This window comes from Mesoplodon densirostris, chromosome 18 (genome assembly GCF_025265405.1).
Source record: "Mesoplodon densirostris isolate mMesDen1 chromosome 18, mMesDen1 primary haplotype, whole genome shotgun sequence".
Classification (NCBI taxonomy): Eukaryota; Metazoa; Chordata; class Mammalia; order Artiodactyla; family Ziphiidae; genus Mesoplodon; species Mesoplodon densirostris.
Window position 1 is genome coordinate 51,539,327 of NC_082678.1, and position 25,035 is coordinate 51,564,361.

The 25,035-nt window shown below is 52.7% G+C and overlaps 1 protein-coding gene across 2 annotated transcripts; it reads right to left on the reverse strand.

Moving 5' to 3' along the window:
- Positions 1–379: 379 nt before the first annotated feature.
- LGALS9 (galectin 9) lies at positions 380–18,254 on the reverse strand. 2 transcript variants are annotated; one of them, XM_060080787.1, is made up of 11 exons: positions 18,169–18,254; positions 11,634–11,725; positions 8,893–9,094; positions 7,956–8,066; positions 6,397–6,492; positions 4,736–4,771; positions 4,140–4,190; positions 3,446–3,487; positions 2,890–2,978; positions 2,630–2,792; positions 380–833 (listed from the first exon to the last, which is right to left on the reverse strand). In XM_060080787.1, exons 1-11 carry the CDS (start codon positions 18,205–18,207, stop codon positions 687–689), a joined length of 1,068 nt encoding a protein of 355 aa, XP_059936770.1. In that variant the 5' UTR covers positions 18,208–18,254; the 3' UTR covers positions 380–686. The 2 variants fall into 2 exon arrangements, with proteins under 2 accessions (XP_059936770.1, XP_059936771.1); XM_060080788.1 differs by lacking the exon at positions 6,397–6,492.
- Positions 18,255–25,035: the final 6,781 nt, after the last annotated feature.

Below are 25,035 nucleotides of genomic sequence, written 5' to 3' on the forward strand. Positions count from 1 at the left end.
AGGGGACCCACAGCAGAAGCACACAAACAGGCCTCTCTTCCGAGTCGGCTTCTCGGGAGCCGAGCCCAGCCCATCCCTTGGCCCATCTCAGAAGCATGGGGCCATTTCCTGGGTTCACCTCCGTCACCAAGCTTCCTGCGTCAGCGATGCCTGTCCAAGAGGCCTGAGCTTTCTCCCACACCCTTGTGGGGTTTGTGGAGGACCCGCTGGGAGCAGGCCCGGAGGTCAGGAGCCACCCGCTGATCAAAGTGAGCCCGTGCTCTCTCCTCCCTCCTCCCTCAGCCTGGACCTCCCCGATTCCAGAGACTCCAGAAGGTCTCCAAACTCAGTTAACAAACCACGACCGTCCCAGGCACACATGCCGACAAGCATCGTTCTTTCTTTCTTTATTCGAAGGACAGTGGGAAAGGGGAGAACCCCCTGCTGAGAAGGCTCCTGTCCGTTGGTGGGGACCAGTGGGGTGTCATCAGGGTAGCTTTCCGGGAGGAGGAGAGGCTAAAGATTGGAGGAAGGGGAGGGGCCGAGGATACCGCCTCCTGCGTGGAGTGACAGCTGGCGGCGTGGGACGAGGTGGACTTGGCCAGAAGCAGAGCCAGCCAAGGACGTGGTCTCTCCAGCAAAGGCCCAGATCCGGGGCAGGTGGGGGTGATGAGCAGAGGCAGACGGCAGCCCAGGGCAGGGCTGGCCTATGTCTGCACGTGGGTCAGCTGGATGTCGCCCCCCACCTCCAGGCTGTTGATGGCGGGCAGGTTCTTCAGGCGGTGGTAGTAATCACACAGGTGCTGGCCGTCCACAGCCAACTTGAGGCAGGAGCCGTCACACCTGATCCACACCTGGACGAGAGGCCCCGGCATCTGCACCCCACCTGGACTGTCCTCAAAGCCGAAGGCAGCCTCACATCTCCCCGGCTCCTTCCCACCTTCCCCAAACGTTAGTTAAGCAAGACCCACACCTGCATTCGAGCCACACCGAAGGATTCACTCTTCCCCGAACGCGCCTCATGCTCTCCTTCCCTGTGCTTTTACGTATCCTGTTCCTCTCCCCAGAACGCCTGTCCCCCTGGGCTCCCCGCTCTGCACGCCTTGTCCGCGTGGATCACTGCTACTCCCCCTTCAGGACTCACCCTCCTGCAGCCAGCCTTCCCGGCCTTTCCCCACCTCCTGAGCCCCTCCTAGCCGAGTCAGCGCCCCCCTCAGGCTGTGTCCCCCACCCCTATCCTCACCCTCTAGCTGGACCCTGAGCCTCTAGGGACACAAATGCCTGTGTCATCCATGCCCCTAGGACCCGGCACACAGGAGTGCTCGGCGCCTGCACTCCTGCTGCGGCAGCCTCCTAACCTGTCTCTTCCGCCCCGACATTCTCCCAGCGGCCGTGGCAGCACAGCTGTTAAAATACCAGCGTCCCCATCACATAGCTGCTAACACCAGCAGCAGAGTCACTGCGCACCGGGCACTGTCCTAAGCGTGTCACAAACTCGATTTCATTTCCTTCTTCCACCTCTGTGAGATCAATGTTACTAGCGGTCCCATATTTTAGATAAGGGAACCGAGGCACAGAGCTGTTAAGTCACTTGCTCAAGGTCACACAGCTATCAAAGTATATTGCTCTCTGGCTTGAAACACACCAGCACCCTGGGCTAAAATCCACAATCCATGACCCACAAGGCCCTACCTCGGTCATTTTCAACCCTGGGTGAGGAGTATGAGGGCATATTTACAAATACGGGGGTCCAGGCTCACCCTCTCGTGGGCCTGGGGTGGGACCAGGCCCTGCTTTTTCTTTTTCAAGCTCTCAGGTGATTTGAGTACGTAGTCAGGGTCGAGAACCCAGCTCTGTGTCGCCCGGGCCTCCAGCAATGCCACCCGCCACCTCCCCATCCTCGCTCTCCCAGAAGCCCCGGGCCTCCTGCTTCCTAGACACGCCACAACCATGACCCTCTTCCTCGGCGATAATATCAGCTCCCTCTGCTGCCCCGTAGATGTTTTGCAAGGTGGGCTCCTCCTACCACTGAGGTCCCGCCTGCGCTGGGGCCTCCTCCAAGGTCTGACCCCACCTGAGGAAGCATGGCCCCTGCCCAGGGCTCACTTATTTCTTATTCTGCTTCGCCCCCCGCATAGTACGCATTGCTGTTCTGCAGCGATATGTCCATACATTTGTCTCCTTGTTCCTCCCCGACCTTGACTGTAAACTCCATGGGGGGCAGGACCTGGACTGTTTCCTCATTGTCCCCCCAGTACCTGGGGTACTTGCTGCTCAAAGTGGGCCTGGATGAAATAGCTGATAAATGACTGTTGAATGAATGAATGAGTGAGTGAGTGAATGAATGACACCTCATTCTTGAGTTCCATGTGGCACTGATGGGCTGTGTGACCTTAGCAAGTAACCTGCACGTGTGAGTTAGTCTCCTCATCTGTAACAGCAGGTAGTACCTGCCACCTGCCTTATGTGGGACAGTGACAGTCAAATGACCGTGGCAGTAATTTGGAGAACACTTTCGCTTCTTCTGGGCCCAGTCCTCACCCCAGAGGCATCAGCGCCTGTCTCGATCAAGGTGCCCCCAGATGACCTCCACCCGCTGCCCCACCTGCCCCTCGAGAGCCCCTCCCAGCTCGGGGCTGCAGCATCTCACCGAGAAGCTCTGGCCTCGGAAGAAAGGCATCTGTCGGGGCAGGCTTCGCTCCTCGGACCCCCAGCAGCTGTTGATCTGCGTGTTGCGGACCACGGCGTTCTCGTCGAAGCGGGGGTTCAGGTGGAAGGCGATGTCTCTCCCGGAGCACAGGTTGATGTAGAACCTGGGAATGGGCCGCTCCCATGGACTCTCTGCCCCGAGCCGGGGGAATGGCCAGAACGACCTTGGAGTGTCTCTTCTCCCCAGGAACCCTGGCTTACCTCTGAGCACTGGGCAGGATGGTACCCGACACCATGATGCTCTTGGAGGGGTACAGCCCACCGGGGATAGAGGTGAAGAAAGGTATCGGCTGTGGGGAGGAGGAGACAGGTCAGACAGCAGCAGCCAGAGCAGCCGCCGCTGCAGGAGAAACTTCATGTCAACTTCTGTGCATTTGGACTGTCAGTCGACAATGTAACTGTGCCTGAATCTTCAAGAAAGAACTCCATGGTATCTTTACTTGGCTCAGTAAATGGCAAAGGAAAACTTTCCAGCATTCCTCAAATTAGTGGGCATTTACTCTCAGGAAAAGAGCTTTCGTTGGATGCAAAGGATGCTTGGGCTGAGAAGGGAAGACCGTGTAATATGCTCATGGTGAAGGGACGATTTTCAAGGTGAAAGCCCCTTTCCTAAGTCTTCTAAGTTACCTGGAAGTTTCCAGAACTTCAGCTTACTAAGGGACTGCTTTTCATTTTGTAAGCTGCCCTCCCCTCTCCCCATACCCCAACCCTGCACAACACAAACCAGACCTCCACCCCTCCCAGAGAAACCACTTACATAGGTTGGGCTGGGATACGCCATGGGTGGGATCATGGGATTCTGTTGAAAAGAGATCGGGAAATTCGGTACGGGAGTGCGCGCATGCACACACGCACACGCGCACGCACACACACACGCCCTCGCACGTTCTAGAGGGGATGCTCCAATGGGAGACTGAGGTTGTGAGGCTTCAGGCCTTGGATTCTCCCAGTCGCCTTCCTTCCCATGTCAGCCTTGGCAGGACTCCTGCCGTGTTCCTGGATCCCATCATGGTCACCTGCCCCTCAACCCCTCCAAGGTCAGCCCCACTGACTCCAGGCCCCCCGTGTGCATTGCACTGGCACAGGAGGAGGAGAAGCAGCCTAAGCCTGTGATCAGCAGTGACATCCTGGGGGCTTGTCCTCAGGATGGAGGGTCTCATATCCAGATACTGGGACCACTGCACCTCCTCTCAGGGACAGAAGGACCAGTTTTCCTGTTGGTCCCTAGGGGACCTATTTCTTGGGTCGTTGGGTAAATCCAGCCTGATCCAGAATCTCTACTGTCCCAAGGAGAGTTTTACGCGCGTTTCTCCTAAGCAGAGGGCCCAGCCCCAAATGTCCTCATCTTCCTTGCTAAACTGCTTTCTTCCTGACTCTGGGCCTAGAGAATTCACTCCTTGGGAAAAGGGCACGTGGTGGGGCTGTGAGCTGACCAGAGCGTTCAGACTTACAGGGAACATCTGTCCAGGGGCGCTCTGCACGGTGTGGATGATGGTCTGAGTCTGGAAGAAAGAAGCCCCATTATAACCGGCTCTCACCGGTGTGAAGACTGCCACCTGCCACCAGAGGGCACCACTTAACACACTCCTCTTAGGTGAGGTCAGCTTGAGCTTGTAACCAGCCCCATCATCCTGACCAGAGGCCCCAAAATTGGCAGGTAGAGGTGTTTCTTCTCTGGAGAAGAAACATGGCTGCATTTGTGGCCTGCGTCTTTCTTCTCAGGGGAATCTCTCTAGGACAGCCTCGCTTTGCAGAAGGAAGAAGTGAACGTGGGGCCTTGGTGTCCTGTGGCTGCCCACGGAGTGGCAGGGCCCTGAGCAAACCAGCGGCCACTGGGGCTCCTTCCCGATTCATCAGGGCCAGCCACCCCTCCCCGCACCCCGAACTCCCTCCCACCGTCACCCCATCCGGGCAGATGGCCAAAGGGTCTGGCCTTGGCGGCCCTTCCCTCCAATGGGAGAGGCTCCATGCTTGACTCCGCCTCCTCCTTTTAACCCACAGGAAAAGCGGAAGTGAAGAGATTCCGAGGAGAGAGCAAGACACTTACAATGGGAGCCGAGCTGGCCGGCCTGATCCTTGGAGGCTGAAGGGGAAGAGAAGCCAAAATGGTGGTTAACACGGGCTCCACACGAGAGGAACATGGCGGCAGAAGCTGTGGTAAGAAATGCCTCCCCACACACGGCCTCCCTCCTGAGCCTTCTGGGCGCCCAGATTCTCACCCAGCATCCTGGGTACACTGTGGTTATGCAGTGGGGTTGGGGAGGGGGAACATTCCCATTGGCTCCTTCAGAAGGAGAGGAGGATGTGTCTGATGCAGACCATTTAGCTTCCCTTTGCTCCCGCAGGCAAAGCCATTACGCCTGGTGCCACATTTCACCCATAAGGTGAAAACTTACACTGGCTGAAGGCCTGCTGTGTGCCAGACTCTGGCTTCAAGACTTTACAATGAGGGAGACATCCTTGCCTCCTATTTCGCCCGTGAGGCAACTAGTCTCAGAAAGATTAGGCAACTTGCCCGAGCTCACCCTGGTAACAAGAGATAAAATCCAGATGGTACCCAGTTCTGCTGATTGTATCCACCACACCCTGTCCTCCCCAGGCCAGGGCCAAAGTCGGGCTGCCCTGCCAAGGCTGCCTGCGGCTCTACCAGTCCCGCGTCTGCATGGCAGAAGGCAGGTGCCCCAGCTGCGCCGTGCTGGGCCCGGGGAGGCTGGGTAGAGAGACAGCCTTCCTCCCAGTCCCCACGGCTCAAGTGGCCAAAGAAAGGGCCAGGCCCTGTTCCCCGTCCTGTCCGGGACCCTGCCTTCACCCGGCAGCCTGTTCCTCTTGCAAACCTATTCCACATTCACTAACTGAGTCCCTACTGCATGCCAGGCACTGTGCAAAAGGCTGGGGATACACAAATGAACCACCTACAATCCCAGCCCACAAAGGGCCTGGTGGGTGTAGGGAAGGAGGGAGGAGAGTGATGAGGAGACACGCATAAACACAGTTAGAGCAGGACGTGGCGACTGGCTTAGTACAGAGGTGTCCAAAGTCTGTGGTGACTCAGGAGGGCATCCAGTGGTCTGCCCCAGGGACGATGCTCCAGAGGAGAGCCACTTAAGCAGACCTGTGAAGGGCCATTCGGGATTGGCTGGGGGTGGGTGGCAAAGGGTGCTTTCAGCACTGGGGCAGCATGTGCAGAAAGCACGGTGGCCTGAGAGAGCCCCAAGTGAGCAGTGGAGGCTGCGTGAGCTTCCTGGGTGAGGGATGAGGCCGGGAGGGAGGCTGGGGCAAGACTGGGGAGGATTCTGCAGGTCCTGCTATCTGGACTTTATCTAGAGGGACTTGGGGCCTTTAGGACTTTAAAGCAGGGGGAGGACGTGATCAGATTTGTACATAGGAAGGTCACTGTGGTGGGTGAGTGGGGCGTGGGGAACCAGGCCGTGGTCGGGGTGTTGAGGGGGCACATGGCCTGCCCAAGGCAGTGGCTTTGGGAAGAGAGGTACTGGTGCCCTGGAGAGATAAGGAGAGGAGGGAAGAGCCAAGGACAACTCCCAGGTCCCCAGCTCTGGGCACGGGGCTGTGGATGGAGGCAGGGAACCTTTGGGCACGACAGGGCCTGGAGACCCTGGCTGGCCTGCTGGCTGGACCAGCGTCTCGCACGCTCTGTCCTTCCTGCTGACAGCTCAGCCCCCCCCCCCCCCCGGCCTCCACTGAACTCACTTTCGGTTTGCACCCCTTGGGCTTGGGTGGGAAACAGGCAGCCTGGGAGAACTGCACCGTGGAGAAGGTGGGCTGGATGAGAGCTGCGCCGGTGTTCTGTTAAAACAAAAGGTGCATTGGGCTGAAGAGAAGCATTAACGGAGCCAAGGAAGAGGGGAAAAGCAGGGGCCGTGCAAGAGGGAGACACAGGCAAGCAGGGGGAGCGGGGGTGTCCAGGACGGGCAGAGGGAAGGTTAGGCTCCAGGAAGGGACAGCAGGCTGGCTGTCTCTCTCTCTTCTCTCCCCAACCCCACAGGGGGAGTTAGGGAGGGAAGCAATATGACAGATGAGGACCAAAGAGAAAGCACCTCATATTTGTCAAGGGCCTGCTGTGTGCCTTCCCATCTCAGGGTACACACTCAAATACCAAAGTGGTGCCGACAGCTCCCAACCAGCGGCCTGGGGCCCTGCAGAATGTGGGACCAGCATACTCCAATCTTTCCAGTTTTCACAAAAAGCCAGAAATCCAGATTACCATGTGCTATCGCCTGACTTTTTTTTTTTCTCAACTGTGGTGAAATGCACATAAAATTCACCAGCTTAACTATTTTTAAATGTACTGTTCAGTGGCATTAAGTCGACTCCCATAGCTGTGCAACCATCACCACCATCCAGCCCCAGAACTTTTTCACCTTGCAAAACTTCTGCTGAGGGACTTCCCTGGTGGTGCAGTGGTTGAGAATCTGCCTGCCGTGCAGGGGACAGGGGTTCGAGCCCTGGTCCAGGAAGATCCCACATGCCGTGGAGCAACCAAGCCCATGCGCCACAACTACTGAGCCTGTGCTCTAGAGCCTGCAAGCCACAACTACTGAAGCCCACATTCCACAACTACTGAAGCCCGCGCACCTAGAGCCCGTGCTCTAGAGCCCCGCTCAATGCAATTAGAGAAGGCCCACGTGCAGCAACAAAGACCCAATGCAGCCAAAAATAAATAAATTAATAAATTAATTAAATAAAACAAACAAAACAAAAAACTTCTGCTGACCTTTTAGATGCTGGTAACACGTTCAAAAATTTTAAAGCACAGAGGGGGTCAAATAGACCCAAGTGTGGCCCATGAAGGCTATTCTGTGACCTCTGATGTGTATCGCCTCATTGAACTCACACAAGGACCTATGGGGTGGCAGAGACCCTGCTCCTTCCACAGGTGAGGAAACTGAGGCTGGGAGAGGCAAAGTCACTTGTCTAATGAGAGAATGAGATGAGAATGGCTGAGCTGGAGATTTGAGCTGGATTCAGTTTGATTCCCAAGCCTCGGGTCTTTCTAGAACCACACGGCCGCCTGACCAGGGTGGGAATGACAGAGATGAGTGGCCTAGGAGCCCGGGAGACTGAAGCAGGTGTCCCAGACAGAGATAGTGACACAAGAAGGACAGGACGGGGGAGCCAGAGGTGTGTCCCCAGAGCCACCTGGAAAGGAGACTGGCTGGCACTTTTGGGCCCACGCAGCAGGGCCTGGGCACAATGGATCGGGCCCTGCACCCAGCCCCTGGGGGCGGGTGCCGGGTGGACAGACTGACCTGAAAGCTGATGTAGGACAGCTGCACGGCGCCCGTGACGCAGATGGTGTCGACACGGTGGAAGGGCACGCGGTGTGCGTACTGCATGAAGAGGTTGCTGTTCACCATCACCTGCCGAGATGAGTGCATGTTTCAGGAGGGGGTCCCTGGCCAGGTGGGAACTCACCCAAGCTCCTGGGGCCCCTGCTTCTAGAAGTTTAGAGCTGTGTCTAGTTTTCACATCCATCCCCTGTAGGTCAGGGGCATCAGCCTTCAGAGCTGCGCCAGTTACACAAACATGCTTGTGATCCAAAGTGCATCCAAACACAATCCCTACGTGGCTCTGGTGGTTGGCTTTTTAGTTCTTATGGTTGTTTGTTTATTGCAGTAGGTTTGTCTTTCTAATCTTAGGTCACCTGGGGTGTTACTGAAATATGCATACAAATGTTCTCGGAGAGGTGACGTCAGGTTGCATGTCGAGGGGTTGGGAACATCCATGTTCACACAGAGGGGCACAGACACAGATGTACTCACCCGCCCTCCTGTCTCCCCAAGCCCAGAGACACTGCTCTGCTTGCAAAAGCAGTTTGCAATGCCCTGCAAAACTAAGCCATTAATAACACCTGGATAAAGGCTGCAACAATGTAACAAAAACAAATGTTACCAGGGACCTAGAGTGGATGAAGGGCAGAGGAACGGAAATAATTTGGACTTTAAAGACCCAGGAGGCCGAAAAGCACCATGGTGACTTATCTAGTGCTTATTTCCGTAGTAAAAGAAAAACAGGTGCACATGTAGATGCAGGTGAAGGTGTGTAAGGAGACTGCATCCTTACAAGGAAATGGTCCTCTTCTCTGTACAAAGGTGCTGCTCACGTGACTATTTAAATGCTATTCACCATGCCTGATCAGGCTCGGGGACAGGCAGCGGAAGGGAAGGGAGAAGGGTTCCTGCTCACCTTGAACCCCGAGCTCTGTACCAGGAAGGAGAGGTCAAACGGACACCCCCTCTGGAAAGGCATTTGCATCTTCCTTTCCTCAGGCCCCCAGCATCCTTTCTGCTTCGTGTTGCAGACCACATACCCGCCTTCTTCAAACCGAGGGTTGAAGTGGAAGGCAATGTCACTGTCTTTGCAGCCGGTCTGAAAGTTCACAGAAAACCTAGGCCAAGGGAAATCAGACAGTGATATCGGTATCCTGGTTTACTGCCAAGGGTGGGAACAGGAGGGTCTCACGCCTTTGACTGACATCCATCTGGGATCCTGCCTACAACCTGCGTGGCTGGTTTGTACCCATCCTTAGTTGTTGCCACCTTTTTTGCTCACCTGATTTGCACCTAGTATGTTTTCGTGCAGTCACCACATTTTTCCCTTACAGTGTGATTTTCTAAAAATAAGTAGAAAATGGGTAAAGAAATTTGTATCCAAGATGGAAGTCAAGAAGTGTGCCTAGGAGTGAGAACCTTTTGCACCCAGTGGTCGCTCATTGGAGGCCAGCCCACGTCTGCTCAGTTGAGAGAGAAGAGGACAAATGGAAAGAATATGTGACATTGCTGGGACGCCTACAGAGATGGTGTCTAAAGGGGAGGCATAGAATAAACACTAGCTCTCTGGGCGTGGGGACCTCAGTGTGTACGTCTGTCCCTCTGTAGAGGTTGGCGTGTGTCCACCTGACCTGAGTGAGGTCAGCAGGCCTGGACCCAGACCCCAGCTCTGCACTGTTTGTCATCTGCAATGACCCCGCACCTCGCTACCCTCAAGCTGCCACACCCAGGAAAGGGGGTGACTGCCTTCCTTCGAAGATGATTAACAAGGCGGCCAGGGGAAGCCCCCAAGCAAGCAACTCTTCGTTCCCATCTCCTCGGAGGAAGCCCCTCACCATCCCAACTTCCTTTGGGTACAGCCTTGACTCTAAGGTGAGGACTGAAACAAAAGAATCTTCCGAGGGACCTTCAGCACCAGTGTGGTTTGCAGCCTGCCTCTTGGGGTCACCTTGGTCTTCCCAACAAACACACAGCAGTCAGAGAGTACGCCTCGCTCCCATGTCATGCCCCGCAGAGCCAGGCACTGCCCTGCACCCAAGGGTGGCCCTCGATGGACAGAGCCCCTACCTGCAGAGCCCCTCCACTTTTTTTTTTTTTTTTTTGGCCGCACAGCTTGCAGGATCTTAGTTCCCCAACCAGGGATCAAGCCTGTGCCCCCTGCAGTGGAAGTGTGGAGTTCTGACCACTGGACTGCCAGGGAAGTCCCCAGAGCCCGTTCTCTCTCTCGGTTAAGGGGGGTGTGTTCTGGATGCCGTCCTCAACACCGGAGCACTCTGTGAACCCTCAGCCAGCAGGGCCTGCGGGAAACTGGCCTGGCCCTGAGCCCAGCCGCCCTCCCTCTGGGAATACCAAAGGGAAAGGAAGCTCCAAGTGACTCTGGCATGAGAACATCTAAGTCCCTATTCCTCTTAAAGTGGAGAATAGTGTTTCTGAAATATCTCTGGGTGTAGTTTTCTCTTTGCGGTCCTCCAGCTTCATTCCTGTGTTCCTTCGAAAATTCCTGCCCCAGGGAAGGGAGAGAGCCTAAGCTCCCATCGGAAGGGGGACCCTGGGAGGTAGGGAGAGATTCTATTAGACAGGGTGGGAGTAGAAAGCCCTCCTGCGCTGGGAGAAAGGGTAGGCAGAGGACGGGGGAGAGAGAAAGCAATGGAAGTTCAGAGTCGAGGTCTGGGACTCCCATGCTGGCAGAGTTTTGGGGGATCTGGGTGCCTCACTTCCCTCCGAGTCCCCTGGGGGCACTCAGGGCTCTCAAAGCCCCATGGTCAGTGTGGCCGTGTCCAGCTGGAGGGGAAGCAATGGCAGAGGAAGTCATCTAGAATCTAGATGCAGGTGTAGGGCTGGGCCTGGGAGGGGCCTGAAGGGATCCAGAAGGGCCCCAGGCCCCATGCAAAGTGATGAGAGGAAAAGTAGGAGCAGAAGCCAGCTGGGATTGGGACACAGAGGCTTCTGAGAGAGGGCCACGTGTCCAGAGGGGCCTCCGTGAGCACTGTGGACCTCAGGGTGCAGCCCACGTGGACCCCACCGAAACTGGGCACAGGTCCCAGGCCTCCGAGCCACCCGGACCTCAGCAGAGGTCAGCCAGGGCTGCGTGAACATCCGAGGACCCTCCTGCCTCTGAGGATATGTGCAAGCTCCTCTCTTGGGAAGCCCCCTTGGGAGCTAGGAAAAGCGCTGGAAACAGCGCTAAGATGTTTATTTTTTGAATTGACTTAGCATTTTCCAGAAAAGAGCTTGAAACTGAAAGAGACCAAATTACAACTTTGATGGCGAGTTTAACTATTTCCACGTCAGACTGAGTGAGGGTTCCGAAGTAGATGAGGGCAGCTATAGGAAATGAAGGAAGGTGATGTTTTTGCAACTCTGGGTCATAGCATACAATGTTCAGTCCTACAGCTTCTGCCTCTGGGCTGGCCTGCTTCCCTCCTTAGACTGGGAGCTCTCATTGTCCCTCCCCTGTCTCTGGGGAGTCTGGTTAATGGTGCCCTGGGTGCTACTGGCAGATGGCAGGAGTGCTGTGCATTGTTGGCAGGGGCCGGGCCCTTCTCATCCCCTGAGCCACGTGCGGGCAGCTCGGAGGATGCTGGGTGGACCAACCTGAGCTGAGAGCGCCCTGGTGCGCGCAGGGGCGAGGCTGAGAGAAACAACAATTCCAGGTACCTGTTTCCGTTGGAATATATAACGGTCCCATTGATGGTGATCTGAAGTCCGTCCTGGAGACCCCCTTGGATTATCCCAGTGAAGGGGATGGCCTGCGGGAGGAGACAGTGGTCAGCAGGCCGGCCTGCTTCTCTTCAGCACTTGCTGGGGGCTGGCCTGGGTGTCGGGCCCTGGGCTAGGGGCCAGGTGCGGCTGTGAACAGGACACATTGAGGTTCTGCCCCACGGACCCTCCAGGCCTGCAGCGAGGAAGTTACCCAGACGTTCTGAGGTTGTGAGAAGGAGATCCCTCCGGCTCTGAGAGGATGTGACAGGGACAGTGTGACAGCTGCTAAGAGGAAGACGTGGCATGTACACAGCCCGGAGATGGGAAGGAACCAGGGGAGTGAGGAGGGGGCTGCTGGACCCCCAGGCCAGGTTCCTAGCAAAGTCCCCTGGCTGGGGACTCAGGGGGCCCAAGGGACCAAAGAGACCCACCAACCTGTTCTCGAGGATAAACCTTCTGCTCACCTGAGCAGGCCAAGGAGAAGACATCCTCCCCTCTCCTGCCCATCCCACCCCGAGAACAGTGGTGACCATGACCTTTGCCCTCCACTTCCTCAGAAAGTGCCTCTTCCCAGGTGCTCTCTGCAACCATGGGGCAGTCCCCTCTTCTATTCCTGCTCCTGGGCCCCCATTCCTTCCCCCAGGCCCTTGGCATCCTCCAAAGCCCTAATGTGACATCTCCACCCCTCCTGGGCCCCATCACTTTGTCACATTCTCTTTCCTGAGCCTCTTTAAAGGATCCATGGTTATGGTGAGGGATGCCTCATTTTAGAGCCAGGCATACTCCAGATTTAAATCCTAATTTAGCTCCTTGGTACCTTAGCGGCCTTGGGAAGTTTATTTAACTTCTCTTTGCCTCAATTTCCTCATCTGTGAAATAGAGATAAGTCCCACCTTCTGAGTGAGATTGATGCTGTGGAAGAGACCGGTACATGGTAGGTTATCTCTCTACTGTCCCTCTGCTTCCGTCCACCTTGGTCTCTAATCAAAAGTCCTAAACTGCTTATGTCTCAACTTTCAAAGCTTCCTTCCTGAATGCCTTTTATCTAATGTGGTTCTACAAACTGCCTTAAACACAGTTCTATCTCCTAGTCAATTTTCACATTTTTCAAGTTGTTCAAGTCTTTTCTACCTCCTCCTTTAAGTCAATTCCTTACAAAAATTAAATGTGTGGGGAGAGATATGGGGACATATGTATAACTGATTCCCTTTGTTATAAAGCAGAAACGAACACACCATTGTACGGTAATTATACTCCAATAAACATGTTAAAAAAAAATTAAGTGTGTACAGGAGCCAGGCAGGTGATGTGTATAGGTGAGCTGGCCAGGTAGGGTCCAGTAGGGAGTGGTAGGGACTGAGGCAAAGGAGACATCATCTTCCTTATCTAAAGAGGCAGTGTCCACTCAGCTGTAACCAGTGATTACCCTCCAGGTCCAGTGTTAGCAGAGCTTCCACGTCTTTAGGAGAAGACCAAAATCTGGAATTTTTTTTCTGTAAAGCTTTCTAATTTCTGGGGGGAAAATCCTTTAAAAAGGATTGTAGAAGAGTTCCTTTGTTATAGAGACATATAATGAAATATTTGCAATGAAATGATATATCTAGATTTGCTTCAAAATAATCCAGGAGTGGAAAGGGAAGTAGGGTTGGGTAGAGATGAAGCAAGATAGGTCATGAGTTGAAACTGAATGACGGGTATGTGTTGTTTATGATACTATTCTCTCTAAATTTTAAAGTTTTCTTTAGCAACGAGTTAAAATAAACACTCTGCAGGCAAACGAAAAACACCCACCAGCCCAATTCAGTCCTAGCCTATGCCCTTGAGTTGTCCAACCACTCAGAATCCAGAGAAACCCCTCCTAACTCATGTGCACAGCTCGCCCTGGGAGATAACCTGTAACACCAGGATCCCATTCAGACAGACCCTTCTCCCCATGGACCTTTGGGAAAGGTGTCTTTTGTGGCACCTCAGGTTAGGTCTGAACTCTGCCATTAAATACTTTGGTGACCTTAAGCAAATCATGGCTTCTCTACATCTCTGAGTTCTTTCTGTTGTCTCTGTCCACGCCAGTGATTTTGAAGAAGTAGAATCAGCCTGACACATTTATAGACCAGCATGCCGTACTTCCTGGAAAAAGAATCCCCTCATTTGTTTGTTGAAGTCTGAAATTCTCTTAAGAGCCTTTCACACCATCATGACAGGCAGGGCTTAAAATGCATACTCCTGGCAAGTACGGGCCCTTCCCTTAAGCATATTCACACTAAGGTATAGAGAACTGAAAGCAGAGTGTGTTGGGCTGGGGTCATCAGGGCACAGAAGGAAGGCAGAATGGAGGAAGCCATGTGTGGATAATGGGGGCGGGCAGTACAGGTTAATTTTAAGAAAGGATTTCCCCCCAAAAAAGCTTTGTGAGATTTTGTTGCCTTAAATGGTGCCCTCAAATTCTGAAACACAAGATTACTTCAAATTGAGTATAATCCTAAAGGCAAGATTATGCACTGCCACGTTATAATTGCAAAAAAATTGGAAAGAGTCCAAAAGTCCACCAAGAAGAAAGCGGTGAAATTAATTATGGTATTTCCATAGAATGGATTCTCTGGAGGCTTAACACGAAGAGGAGAGGAAGCAGGGAACTCTTTGAGGACTGATACGGAATGATGCCTCACATATTATTTAAAAAATGGGTTGGGGAGGCTATATACATATATTTACTTACCATGAATAAAACATTTCTGGAAGGATTCAAAGAAACTGCTAACACTGGTTGACTCCAAGGAGGGTATGGTAGACTGAACGACTACCACCCTCCCCTCTATCCCACCACAGAGGTCTACATTCTAATCCCTGGAAGTGGCGAAAACGTTGCTTTACACGGCAAAAGGGATTTTGCATGTGTGATTAGGTTGAGGATCTTGAGATGTAGAGGTTATCCTGGATTATTCAGGTGGGCCCAGTGTAGTCACAGGGTCCTCAAAGAGGGAGGCAAAAGAGGAGACTTGGTAGTAGGAGATGTGACAACAGAAGCAAGAAGCTCTGGCTTTAAAGGAGGAGGAAGGGGCCACAAGCCAACGCAAGCAGGCAGCCTCTCGAAGCAGGAAAAGGCAAGGAAACATTCTCGGGCTTCCCTGGTGGCGCAGTGGTTAAGAATCCGCCTGCCAATGCAGGGGACATGGGTTCCATCCCTGGTCTGGGAAGATCCCACATGCTGGGGAGCAACTAAGCCTGTGCGCCGCAACGACTGAGCCCACATGCCACAACTACTAAAGCCTGCGTGCTCTAGGGCCCGTGTTCCACAGCAAGAGAAGCCACCGCAGTGAGAAGCCCGTGCACCGAGAAGCCTATGCACCGCCACGAAGAGTAGCCCCCGGCTCGCGGCAACTAGAGAAAGCCCACGTGCAGCAACAAAGACCCAACGCAGCCAAAAAAAATAAAAAATTAAAAATAAATCAAAAATAAAATGGAACAACCACACACACACACAAAAGATGATGAAAACATTTGAGATTCAACAGTTGCAGAAAAAAAAAAAAGGAAACATTCTCCCCTGAAGCCTCCAGAAGGAAATAGCCTTGCTGACACTTGGATTTTAGAGTTCTGATCTCCAGAACTGTAAGAGAATAAATTTGTATTGTTTTAAGCCTGGCTGGCCAAGGACCCCTCCGTGCGTGTATGTGTGTGTGTGCGTGTGTGTGTGTGCGCGCGCGTGTGTGTGTGACCTTAGCAGGAAACAGCAGCACCCGCTTTTGCTTTGTATGACTTAGGAGGATGGATTCTTATGCTGGATTTATGGTCCCACAGCCTGGGCTCGCCTTCCAGCTCCCTGCGCTGGCAGCTCTGATGCTGAACAAGTCACTTGACCTGCCTGCACCCCGATTTCCTCCTCGGAACAATGATACAATAGCATTGCCAGCCAGGCAGTGTGCTTAACAGGATTAGGTGAAAGGCTAAGTAGAAAGCCCGTGGCTGGAAGGCCTTGACAATAGCAGCTGTCTGCATAAGGATGACTTAATCTTTCTGCTGGGTCAGAACTTGCTCTCAGCTCTGGGCTGTGCCTGGAGGCTGAGGATTTTTTCCTCCTCTTCCTATCCAGTCCGGAAAGCAGAGTCAGGCCCTACAGGCCAGAGGGTGGGCAGCCCCCTTCTGGAGGCCCAGTGTCACAGAGGCCACCCAACCACAGCTGGCACAGGGGGCTCACCCAGCGGGGGCAGCTTTGAGCCAAAGGGCACTGCTGCCCTGCTGGTGGCCGACCTTCCCCGTCAGTGACCCTGGTCATTACTAGTGCCACGTTTACAGATGAGGAAACAGGTACAGGAAGTTTGCATAACTTGCCCAGAGCCACGCAGCCGGGCAGAGAGAGAGCTGGGGTTGAACCCCAGCACCCATGCTTTTAACCACCACACGGTCTGCTTCTCACGATGAAGCCCAGAACACCCTCGCTCCTGGCTCACCGAGTGCTCCCCTGGACCAAACAGCGAGTCCTGTCCTGACTGTGACACCAGCTGCCCTCCTGGCCCTCTGGGGGCTGGGCCAGATGAGGCCGGCGGGGCGTGGGCGAGGAATGGGTGGGGCTCCGGAGGCAGGTCCTGGAGGCTTGGCCTCCTCGGCAGACAGGCCGGGCAGAGGACCTTCCCGCTGCATTTTGGAGGAAGTGAGGTCCCAGATACTCAGGTCAACGGCTGGCCTGGGAGAGGGTGGCTATGTGGGCTGGACGGTACTCCGGGTGCCTGTGAGGCCTGCACCCAGCCTCTTTCTGGTCTGGACTTCCAAGGCCCTGTTTTGACTCTCTGCTGCCATAGAAGGAGTTTCCTTCTGATTTGAAATCTTTGGCTTTTGAATCCAAGGGTTAAAAAGTAAAAACACGTCACCAGAATAATAAAACGTCAGGGCCTGGAAGGGACTGCGGGTCGCCCATCTGATGGAGCAAGAGACCAGGTGACACGTTCTGACCCCGAGGCCACGGTGGAGGCACCCACCGGGCGGCCCAGCTTCCTCCAAGCCCCACCCTTGGAGCCCTCACGAGATGGACGGAGGGGCACTGGACACTGCCCAGAGCAAACAGGCCACGCTGGGGCCCCTGCAGAGGTGGGTTTGGCCTGTTTGCCCCCCAGCAGCTCCCCAGCACCTATTTCCGCCCACCCCCGCTCCCCACGAAGGGCTCCGTCAGCCCACCTGCCGACCTCTTGGGAAGCAGAGGCCGAGAGAGGCTCCTACTGCAGGGCCCGGCCCAGGACACAGTGACCACAGAATCCTCCTGGGCCTGGGCTGCCGCCTGCGGGCCTACGTCCTCCCCAGTGCTCTCTCTGGGGCACCTCCTTCCTCTGGGGCGGGGGGGAACTCAAGACACCTCCTTCCGGGCTTCCCTGGTGGCGCAGTGCTTGAGAGTCCGCCTGCCGATGCAGGGGACACGGGTTCGTGCCCCGGTCCGGGAAGATCCCACATGCCGCGGAGCGGCTGGGCCCGTGAGCCATGGCCGCTGAGCCTGCGCGTCCGGAGCCTGTGCTCCGCATCGGGAGAGGCCACAACAGCGAGAGGCCCGCATACCGAAAAAAAAAAAAAAAAAAAAAGACACTTCCTTCCTCAGCCACTTACCATCTGGGGACATTTGACAAATGGCCTCCGCCTCTCTGAGCCTCAGTTTTCCATGTATGACATGGGGGTGATGAAGGTTTAAAAAGGCCGCCTGCCACAGGGGCTCCCCAGAGAAGGCAAAAAGGCACAGAAGGCAGCCCTTTGCACCCCACAGTGCAGGGGCAGCCCCGCTGCACCCCCAACTCCAGAGATGGTCCCTCTCAGACACCCTTGACCTGCCCTGCCTTGTTCACTCACCCCTCAGGGAGCAGACACCGCCTTGGGAGGCCTTCCCTGCTGCCCCCAGGCTCGTAACAATTCTACACACTTGCAGAGCGCCCACAGCGGGCCAGACACCATCCACGCTCTCTCGAACTGCTGCCTCCCTTAGTCCTTACCCCAGCCCTGGGCAGTGACTTAAGGATTATCCCCATTATACAGATGGAGAAACGGAGGCTCAGAGAGGTAAAGTAACTTGCTTGAGGTCACCCAGCTAGTAAATGGCTGACCCCAGAGAGGCCCTCTTCAAAGTAATGCCCTTCACTGCCGTGCTGGGTTGTTATTCTCCCCGGAAGCCCTGTTTACTTCTCCCTTCGTGCAAAAAAAGCCATCACTTTTCTAGTTGTTACTTAGGCCCTTCTTTCCCCCACTGAGCACCTAGAACAGGAGAGGCACCCGGAGAGAGCTCAGTAAGCGTTTGTCAGACACACAAATCTCGATGATGCTCACCCCCTCCAGCCCTGAACGGCACCAGGGAGACGGATGCAGAGCAGAAGTTGTGTCAGGGTTTGCCCCAGCTGGCATTTCTGCCCTTGTGGTGTTCTCTTTGGGATGCCACCCCCTTCCGCCTGCAAGAGCAGCTTCCTCAGAACCCCACAGCTGTTTCCCCCTGGCTGAGGCTACCCACAGCCCCGGAACTCACTGGGCTCAGATAGGGAGGCTGGGCGCCGCCGAAGGCCATCTCTCCACCACCTCTGTGGTCGCTGCTACTTTGCACACTGACAGGGCAGTCCTCTGCACTGGGGAGGACTTAACAAAGAAACAGAAACCAAAGCAATCTGGCAGTTATTCAATGGGGAGGAGCCAGGAGCAAGAGGAAGTGGGTTTAGAGAAAGGTTGCCGAGGCAGGAGGATGGATGGAGGATGATACTTGGGAGAGGGAAGTGGGTGATCCTCAGCCGGGGCCCTTTCCCTCCACTCTCCTCCTGCGCTCCACCCGTGACCGAATAGTTCACAGAGGTTCATGTAGGCTCAGAGATCCTGACCACATTCAGACTGTAGCGAGCTAGATGACACGGCCCTTGAGCGTGTGGCTGTGTCATGAGTGTCCAGACAACAACGGCACTGCCTGTGCACGGGTTGGTGGTGGAGCTGGGAAGGCCTGGTTATACCCATTTTCCAGACAGAGAAACTGAGGCTCAGAGAGTCTTAAGGGTCATGCCCAAGGTCACACAGCTCACTAGTGGTATCCTGAGCCACATGAGGCTACTTAGGTTCTCAAAAAGGTATTCTTCCCCTTTAAAATTCTATTCCTCATATGAAAACATAATCACGTAGGGACTTCCCTAGTGGTCCAGTGGTTAGGACTCTGCTCTTCCACTGCAGGGGGCATGGGTTTGATCCCTGGTCGGGGAATGAAGATCCTGCATGCATGCCACAACTAAGAGTTCGCATGCTGCAACTAAAAGATCCTGTGTACTGCAACTAAGAAACGGTGCAGCAAATAAATCTTAAAAAAATAATCATAATCATGTAGAGAGAAATGTGTTGCAAGTAGAAAACCTCGTAATGGAGTTACCTTATCCTTGTGTATAATGATGCCCTGGGAGCTTCTGATCCGTCGTCTCTATGAATTTCTCTCTTCTCTTCTCTCCCTTGATTCTGGGCTTTAGAATGGGGAGTGGAGAAGTCTGGGACATAACAGAACATTCCAAGTTACATGGAGGTGGGGGCAATATATTGAATAAACTGTCTTTAATTGGCTCCAGCACCTTATTAAAGGAAATGATTGACTGAAACAGAGACTCAGGATCAGCTGGGTCGGGGAGGGGGCCAGGGAGGAAAGACATAGTGACAATAGACTTACCTGAAGTCAAGCAGGTCCTCACCATGTGCTAGAGACAGGGCCCCGCGGACAAGCCTGGATGATCAGCTAAGGGTGCTACAGGCACCGCGTGGGTAGCAGGTACCCCGGGGCCGTGCACGTGTCTGCACCTCTCTCCCTTCTTGTGCTTGCCTGAGCGCCCCAGAATTTGCAAAGACTGACTTCTTTGAGATGTTCCCATAGACTGAGGCCACAGGCCTCCTCCGTCTACCCTCCATCCCCACTAGATGCCTGGATCAACCAGAATTTGACCGGATTTAAGGGACAGATGGCACAGTTGGAGCAGAAAGGAGGAAAAGAAGGGGAAATTATTTGCAATCCTCTTTGACACCAGGGACATGGGGACCGTTTCCTCATTAACTGGGATAGGGAGCAACTGGAACTCTCATTCATTGCAGATGGAAGTGTAAAATACTACAACATTGGAAACTTGGTGGATCGTACATAGTAAAGTCAAACATCTATCCCTCCTGTGTCCCAGCTTTTGTGCCCCTAGATATTTACCCATGCTGCAACTAACACCTGCTCGGCCAATTAATTAATTAATTAATTTAAAAAATTTTAAAATAAAAATAACCCCCCCCAAACTCCCAGAGCCCAGGGAGACACAGGGACAGCTAGCGTTCCAGCAAACACACACTTTGGCATTGCCACGCGCCTTGGAAGTAAGTCCCGGTGAATCCAGCCCAGAGAGGAGAGCCCCGGGCCCTCTGCTGCTGCCGTGCAGCGGGAGGCAACAGCCAAACCCTAAGGCCAATGCATTTTCAGAAGAATGGAGACGGTAGGGAGGTGTCTTCAAGACCCAGTGCCTGGCACTGTTGACCTCAGCAGCCTGGCATCACCGTGCCGTCACCACGACCCGTTCCCAGGGCCTGGCTCTGGTGTTAAGGTCTTAAGTGTCAAAGTCCCAGACACTTGTCTGAGACTCTCTATTCTCTGAACTGTAGACCACAGGATCTGTTCAAAGTGAGTCGGCTACGTGATACTATCAAAAAACCAGAAAATGACAAGTGTTGATGAGGATGTGGATAAAGGAGCCCTTTTGCACCGTTCGTGGGAAAGTAAAATGGTGAGGCTGCGATGGGAAACGTAGTGTACACGCCTGATCCCAAGTGCCTGGCGTTAAGCTTCTGATTGCCAAAGCATCCATTTCAAACACCCATCTTTTTTTTAAATTAATTAACTTATTTATTTATTTATTTTTGGCTGCACTGGGTCTTCGTTGCTGTGCGCAGGCTTTCTCTAGTTGCAGCAAGCGGATGGCTACTCTTCGTTGCGGTGTGCGGGCTTCTCATTGCGGTGACTTCTCTTGTGGAGCACGGGCTCTAGGCGCGTGGGCTTCAGTAGTTGCAGCACGCAGGCTTCAGTAGTTGTGACTCATGGGCCTAGTTGCTCCGCAACATGTGGGATCTTCACGGACCAGGGATGGAACCCATGTCCCCTGCATTGGCAGGCGGATTCCTAACCACTGTGTCGCCAGGGTAGCCCTCAAACACCCATCTTGAATGAACACATCGCCAGCTGTAGGACAGCTTCTAGGTAAGCACCCAGGCCAGCCGCACCCATGAAGCTCCCCTTTGTAGAAAGCCTTGGGGAACCTAGGTAACTGTGTGAGTGACCCCACATTTCTCTTCCTGCCCCCTAGTTCCTGCCTAACCACCCCACCCTTGGACCACAATAAAGGTGGACCCCCAGGTCTGCACTATCACCCACTCCTCCCCACTGGCTGATCTCGTTGTGTGGCCCTCAGGACCTGAGAGTAATAATCCTTTTTTTTTCAAAGCTTCCTGATAGTTGTTGCCTAGCTGGGTCTTGCAGTCGCAATAAGAAGCAGAAGGGCCTGTGCAGCCACAGCATTGGCTCCAGCTGGGGAAAGACCTGTGGGGTTCCCATGAGAGGTAAAGGCCCATGTGGGTGCCCCCAGGTGTTCCCAAACAGCATCACTACGTCGGCTGAGACCGACACCACAAAACAGTATGGAGGTTCCTTCAAAAACTAAACATAGAATTACCGTATGATCCAGCAATTCCACTTCTGGGTATATATCCTAAAGAATTGAAAGCAGGGATTTGAAGAGATATTTGTACACCCGTGGTCATGGTATTATTTACAATATCCAAGAGATAGAAGCAACCCAAGTGTCCATCAATGCATGACTAGGTAAACAATATGTGGTCTATACATACAATGCAATATTATTGAGCCTTAAAGAGGAAGGGAATTCTGACAGGTTACAACATGGATGTTGAAGGAAGAAATTTTCCTCTACCCTTCTAGGTTCTTCTGGCTGGTCTAAGAATTAAATTGCCATGAGACAGACTAACAGGAGAAAAATCTAACAAGAGTTTAACAACACGTGTACATGGGAGAGACCCAGGAGAACTAACTGACTCACCATAATGGTCAAAGCCCTCACCTTAAATACCACCTTCAGCTAAAGACAGAAGAGGATGTTGAGGGTAATTGTTTGGTAAAGAAATGCTTGCTGGGCGCAGAGCGGACTCTGATCTCTAGGCCCTGCCAGGTTTCCCTCACCACACCTAGTCCATGTTCTTCTGCAGATATCACGGGTCACGGCTCTTTTCCCGGAACAGGCCCTTTTTCTACAAACTATGTGGCAGCTGAGGGGTGGTAACAAAAACTTCGCATCTTATGTTTCTTAAAAAGAATCATCCTAAATGAATCCTCATGCCAAAGTGACACATTGGGGGTGGCAAATATTGTTCCTCAGTGCTCTCTAAGCTTCAGTGTTTCCTCATCTGTGAGATGTAGCTGATAAGAGAACTTATCTTACATGGTTGTTGTGAGCATTAAATGAGCTAAGGCTTGTAAGGCACTTAGTCAATGCCTGGCACACAATGAGCGCTCCATAGATTTCATCTGTGTCCTTGCGTATCTGACTTGCATGTGGTGAGGCCCTGAGAGAATTCAGAGAGGAGGTGGCCCTTGTGCTGGGTTGTGAAGGGTCGGTGGTATCCCCTCCATGGGTGGCAGGGGTAAGGAATAGAAGAACTTGCAGCCCCATGGAATGCAGCACACTCAACGTCACTGTTTGGTCACACTCCCTCCTTGGGGAAGCCATGTGAGCAAACATTTAGCACCAGACGTGCAAAGGCTCAGTGTCGTATCAGCTGATTAACCAAACACACAGCTGCTTTTGCCTTCAGTGTTTGTGGGACTAGCCTGGGACCAGCCTTACTTCCCAATTTCCTTTAAACAAACTTATATGCATTTATTTAAAAAGCGAACTTTATCTTATGATCATAAATGAAAACCATTACCACTTCCCTAAATAAAAACTACTGGTGGCCGAAATGGGTGACGGTGGTCATGTGAATTTGGTGGGGGACACCATATTCGAAACGTAGCAGTTGACAAATACCCCAAACATCACAAAATCCAGGAAAATCATGTTTTTATTCATTAATATACTGGCACTATAATACTTTCTGACTTCTGGGCCGCACACTCTCGTACTCTTTGCTTCTTCGTGCGATGAAGATTTGACATGTTTTCTACAGAGAAGGTAGGAAGATCATTCTGTCTTTCCAATGACCTGCTCTTCTCTACTTTGGGTCCCAGGCAACGCGGGACAAATTCCTTTGTGACACACCTCAGGCCCTGCCTCTTTGTACTGGACCCAGGTCAGTTGGCACAATGGGCAAGAGTGTTCCAGAAGCCACTTCTAAGCTGGGACAGCTGAGAAAAACTGGATTATTCATGGAAGAATTTTATTTGCACCTTTGTAGACATTAGATTCTAGTGCTGTTAACTGTCTTTGAGGTTTTGTCATATACCTGTAAACTGGACTGGGTCCTGAATTCTAGTTTCTTCAAACATCTGGCTATGACTCAACAAATGAACATTCCCAGTGGTCTTCCACCATCTGATTTGGAATCACTAAGAGCAACGGCTGCCCTTAAATCTCCTAGGAAGCGACTGTACCAGGTCCTCCCCACTACGCTGATGGCAGTCAAGCCCCAGGGACTTGAACCTTGGCTATACCTCTCACATCTGAAGAAGACCCACCTAACACCTGGTCCTGTACAAGGGCTGGAGACCTCCAAATCAAACTGATGAGGAAGAGAAGTCGCTGACATTCACGAAGACTGCTTCTGCCCGAGATGATGGATCAAGACTTCATACTTTAACTAAACATGAAACCCTTTCTCCTTCTTTTCCTTTCCTTTCCTCTGGCATTGACCTGGAAAGATAATGCCCTCATCTGTATCGCCCAAGCCACTGCTAAGGAAGGTAATCTTTCAACTGAATTTATCACCAAAGTTTCCAATCTATCTATAACTATCTAGATCGGATTTGCCTTCACTAAGAGCTTGTCTACGTGCAGTAAAGCCAATCTACTGACACCGGGTTGTGGTGAAAGAAAGCATTTACTGCAGGGCACCAAGCAAGGAGACCAGGCAGCTGGTGCTTAAAAAACCCGAACTCCCCAGTGGCTTTCAGGGAAAGGTTTTGAAAGACAGGATAAGGGAGAGGGTTGCAGGGTGTGTGATCAGCTCATGGACATCTTCTGATTGGCTGGTGGTGAGGTAATCGGGAGTCAACATCATCAACCTTCTGGTTCCAACCAGTCTGGTGTCTATGTGCTTGTGGGCAGCATACAGTTAACTTCTTCCACCTCGTGCAGGTTTCAATATCTGCAAAACAGCTCAAAGGATATGGCTCAGAATATTATCTATAGCCCTTGAGGAGGAATTAAAGGTCCTTGACTATGTTTAATAGCTAAACTATTATTATTTTGTCTTGCTTGACTGTTTTCCTTTGTTTCTGCCTTTTCTCACTTCTCTGATTAGATTTATTCCTTGGAACTTGGGGAAGGCCTAGGAGGCTAAAGTTTTACTACAGACATGGGGTGGTTGCAGCTGTCCCTGGAAGCCCCCATAAGGGTCCTTTTCAGTTACAAATGTCATGAGGATTAAGCAAAAACGTCATGACCTCTGGATACCACACCAAGGGTCAACAAAGCTGTGGGGACTATAGATCGGTAGCCGAGAGTGATGATAATGTCTTAAATTCTGATTTCATCTCTTGGTTAGGCTGAGAGTTTGCTCAAAAGTGGTGAATAGTTAAAGAGAAAACCACAGGCTCAAAATGGCATCAGTTTTGCTAAAGCCCATGATACCAAAACTAGATGTAATACCTGACCTACCTGTAATTTTGACCTTCCCCAGGAATGTAGTCTTAATCAGCCAGTCTGGAATTTTCTGCTCAATACCCAGAAGTTAATCTGTCTCCTGGGCCCTCTCCATCCTGGGAGGAGGAAGCAGTCCACATGAATGACCCTTGCCCTGCTCCCAGAAGAAGGTGACTGGGTGTGAAACAGTCTTTTCTTAGCTTTTGTTAATAGCTCCCTTGCCCCACACTCCTTCTGCCTATAAAAACCTTCCTTTTATTTATTTATTTATTTATGTTTTTTAACAACCCATCAGTTTCTTTCTATTTACAACAGAGGATGATGCCTGATTCATGAGCCATTGAATAAAGCCAATTAGATCTTCAATTTTACTCAGTGGAATTTCGGTTTTCTAACAGCTGTCATTTTCATCTTGGCAGCTCGCAGTTCCTTGTCTCCCTTCTTCTCCGTAAACCAGCCTATAGCACGTGCCAGCACTTGCCAGGATACCCCAGGGAAGTCCTCTCTCTGGTGTCCAACTCTGGAACCAT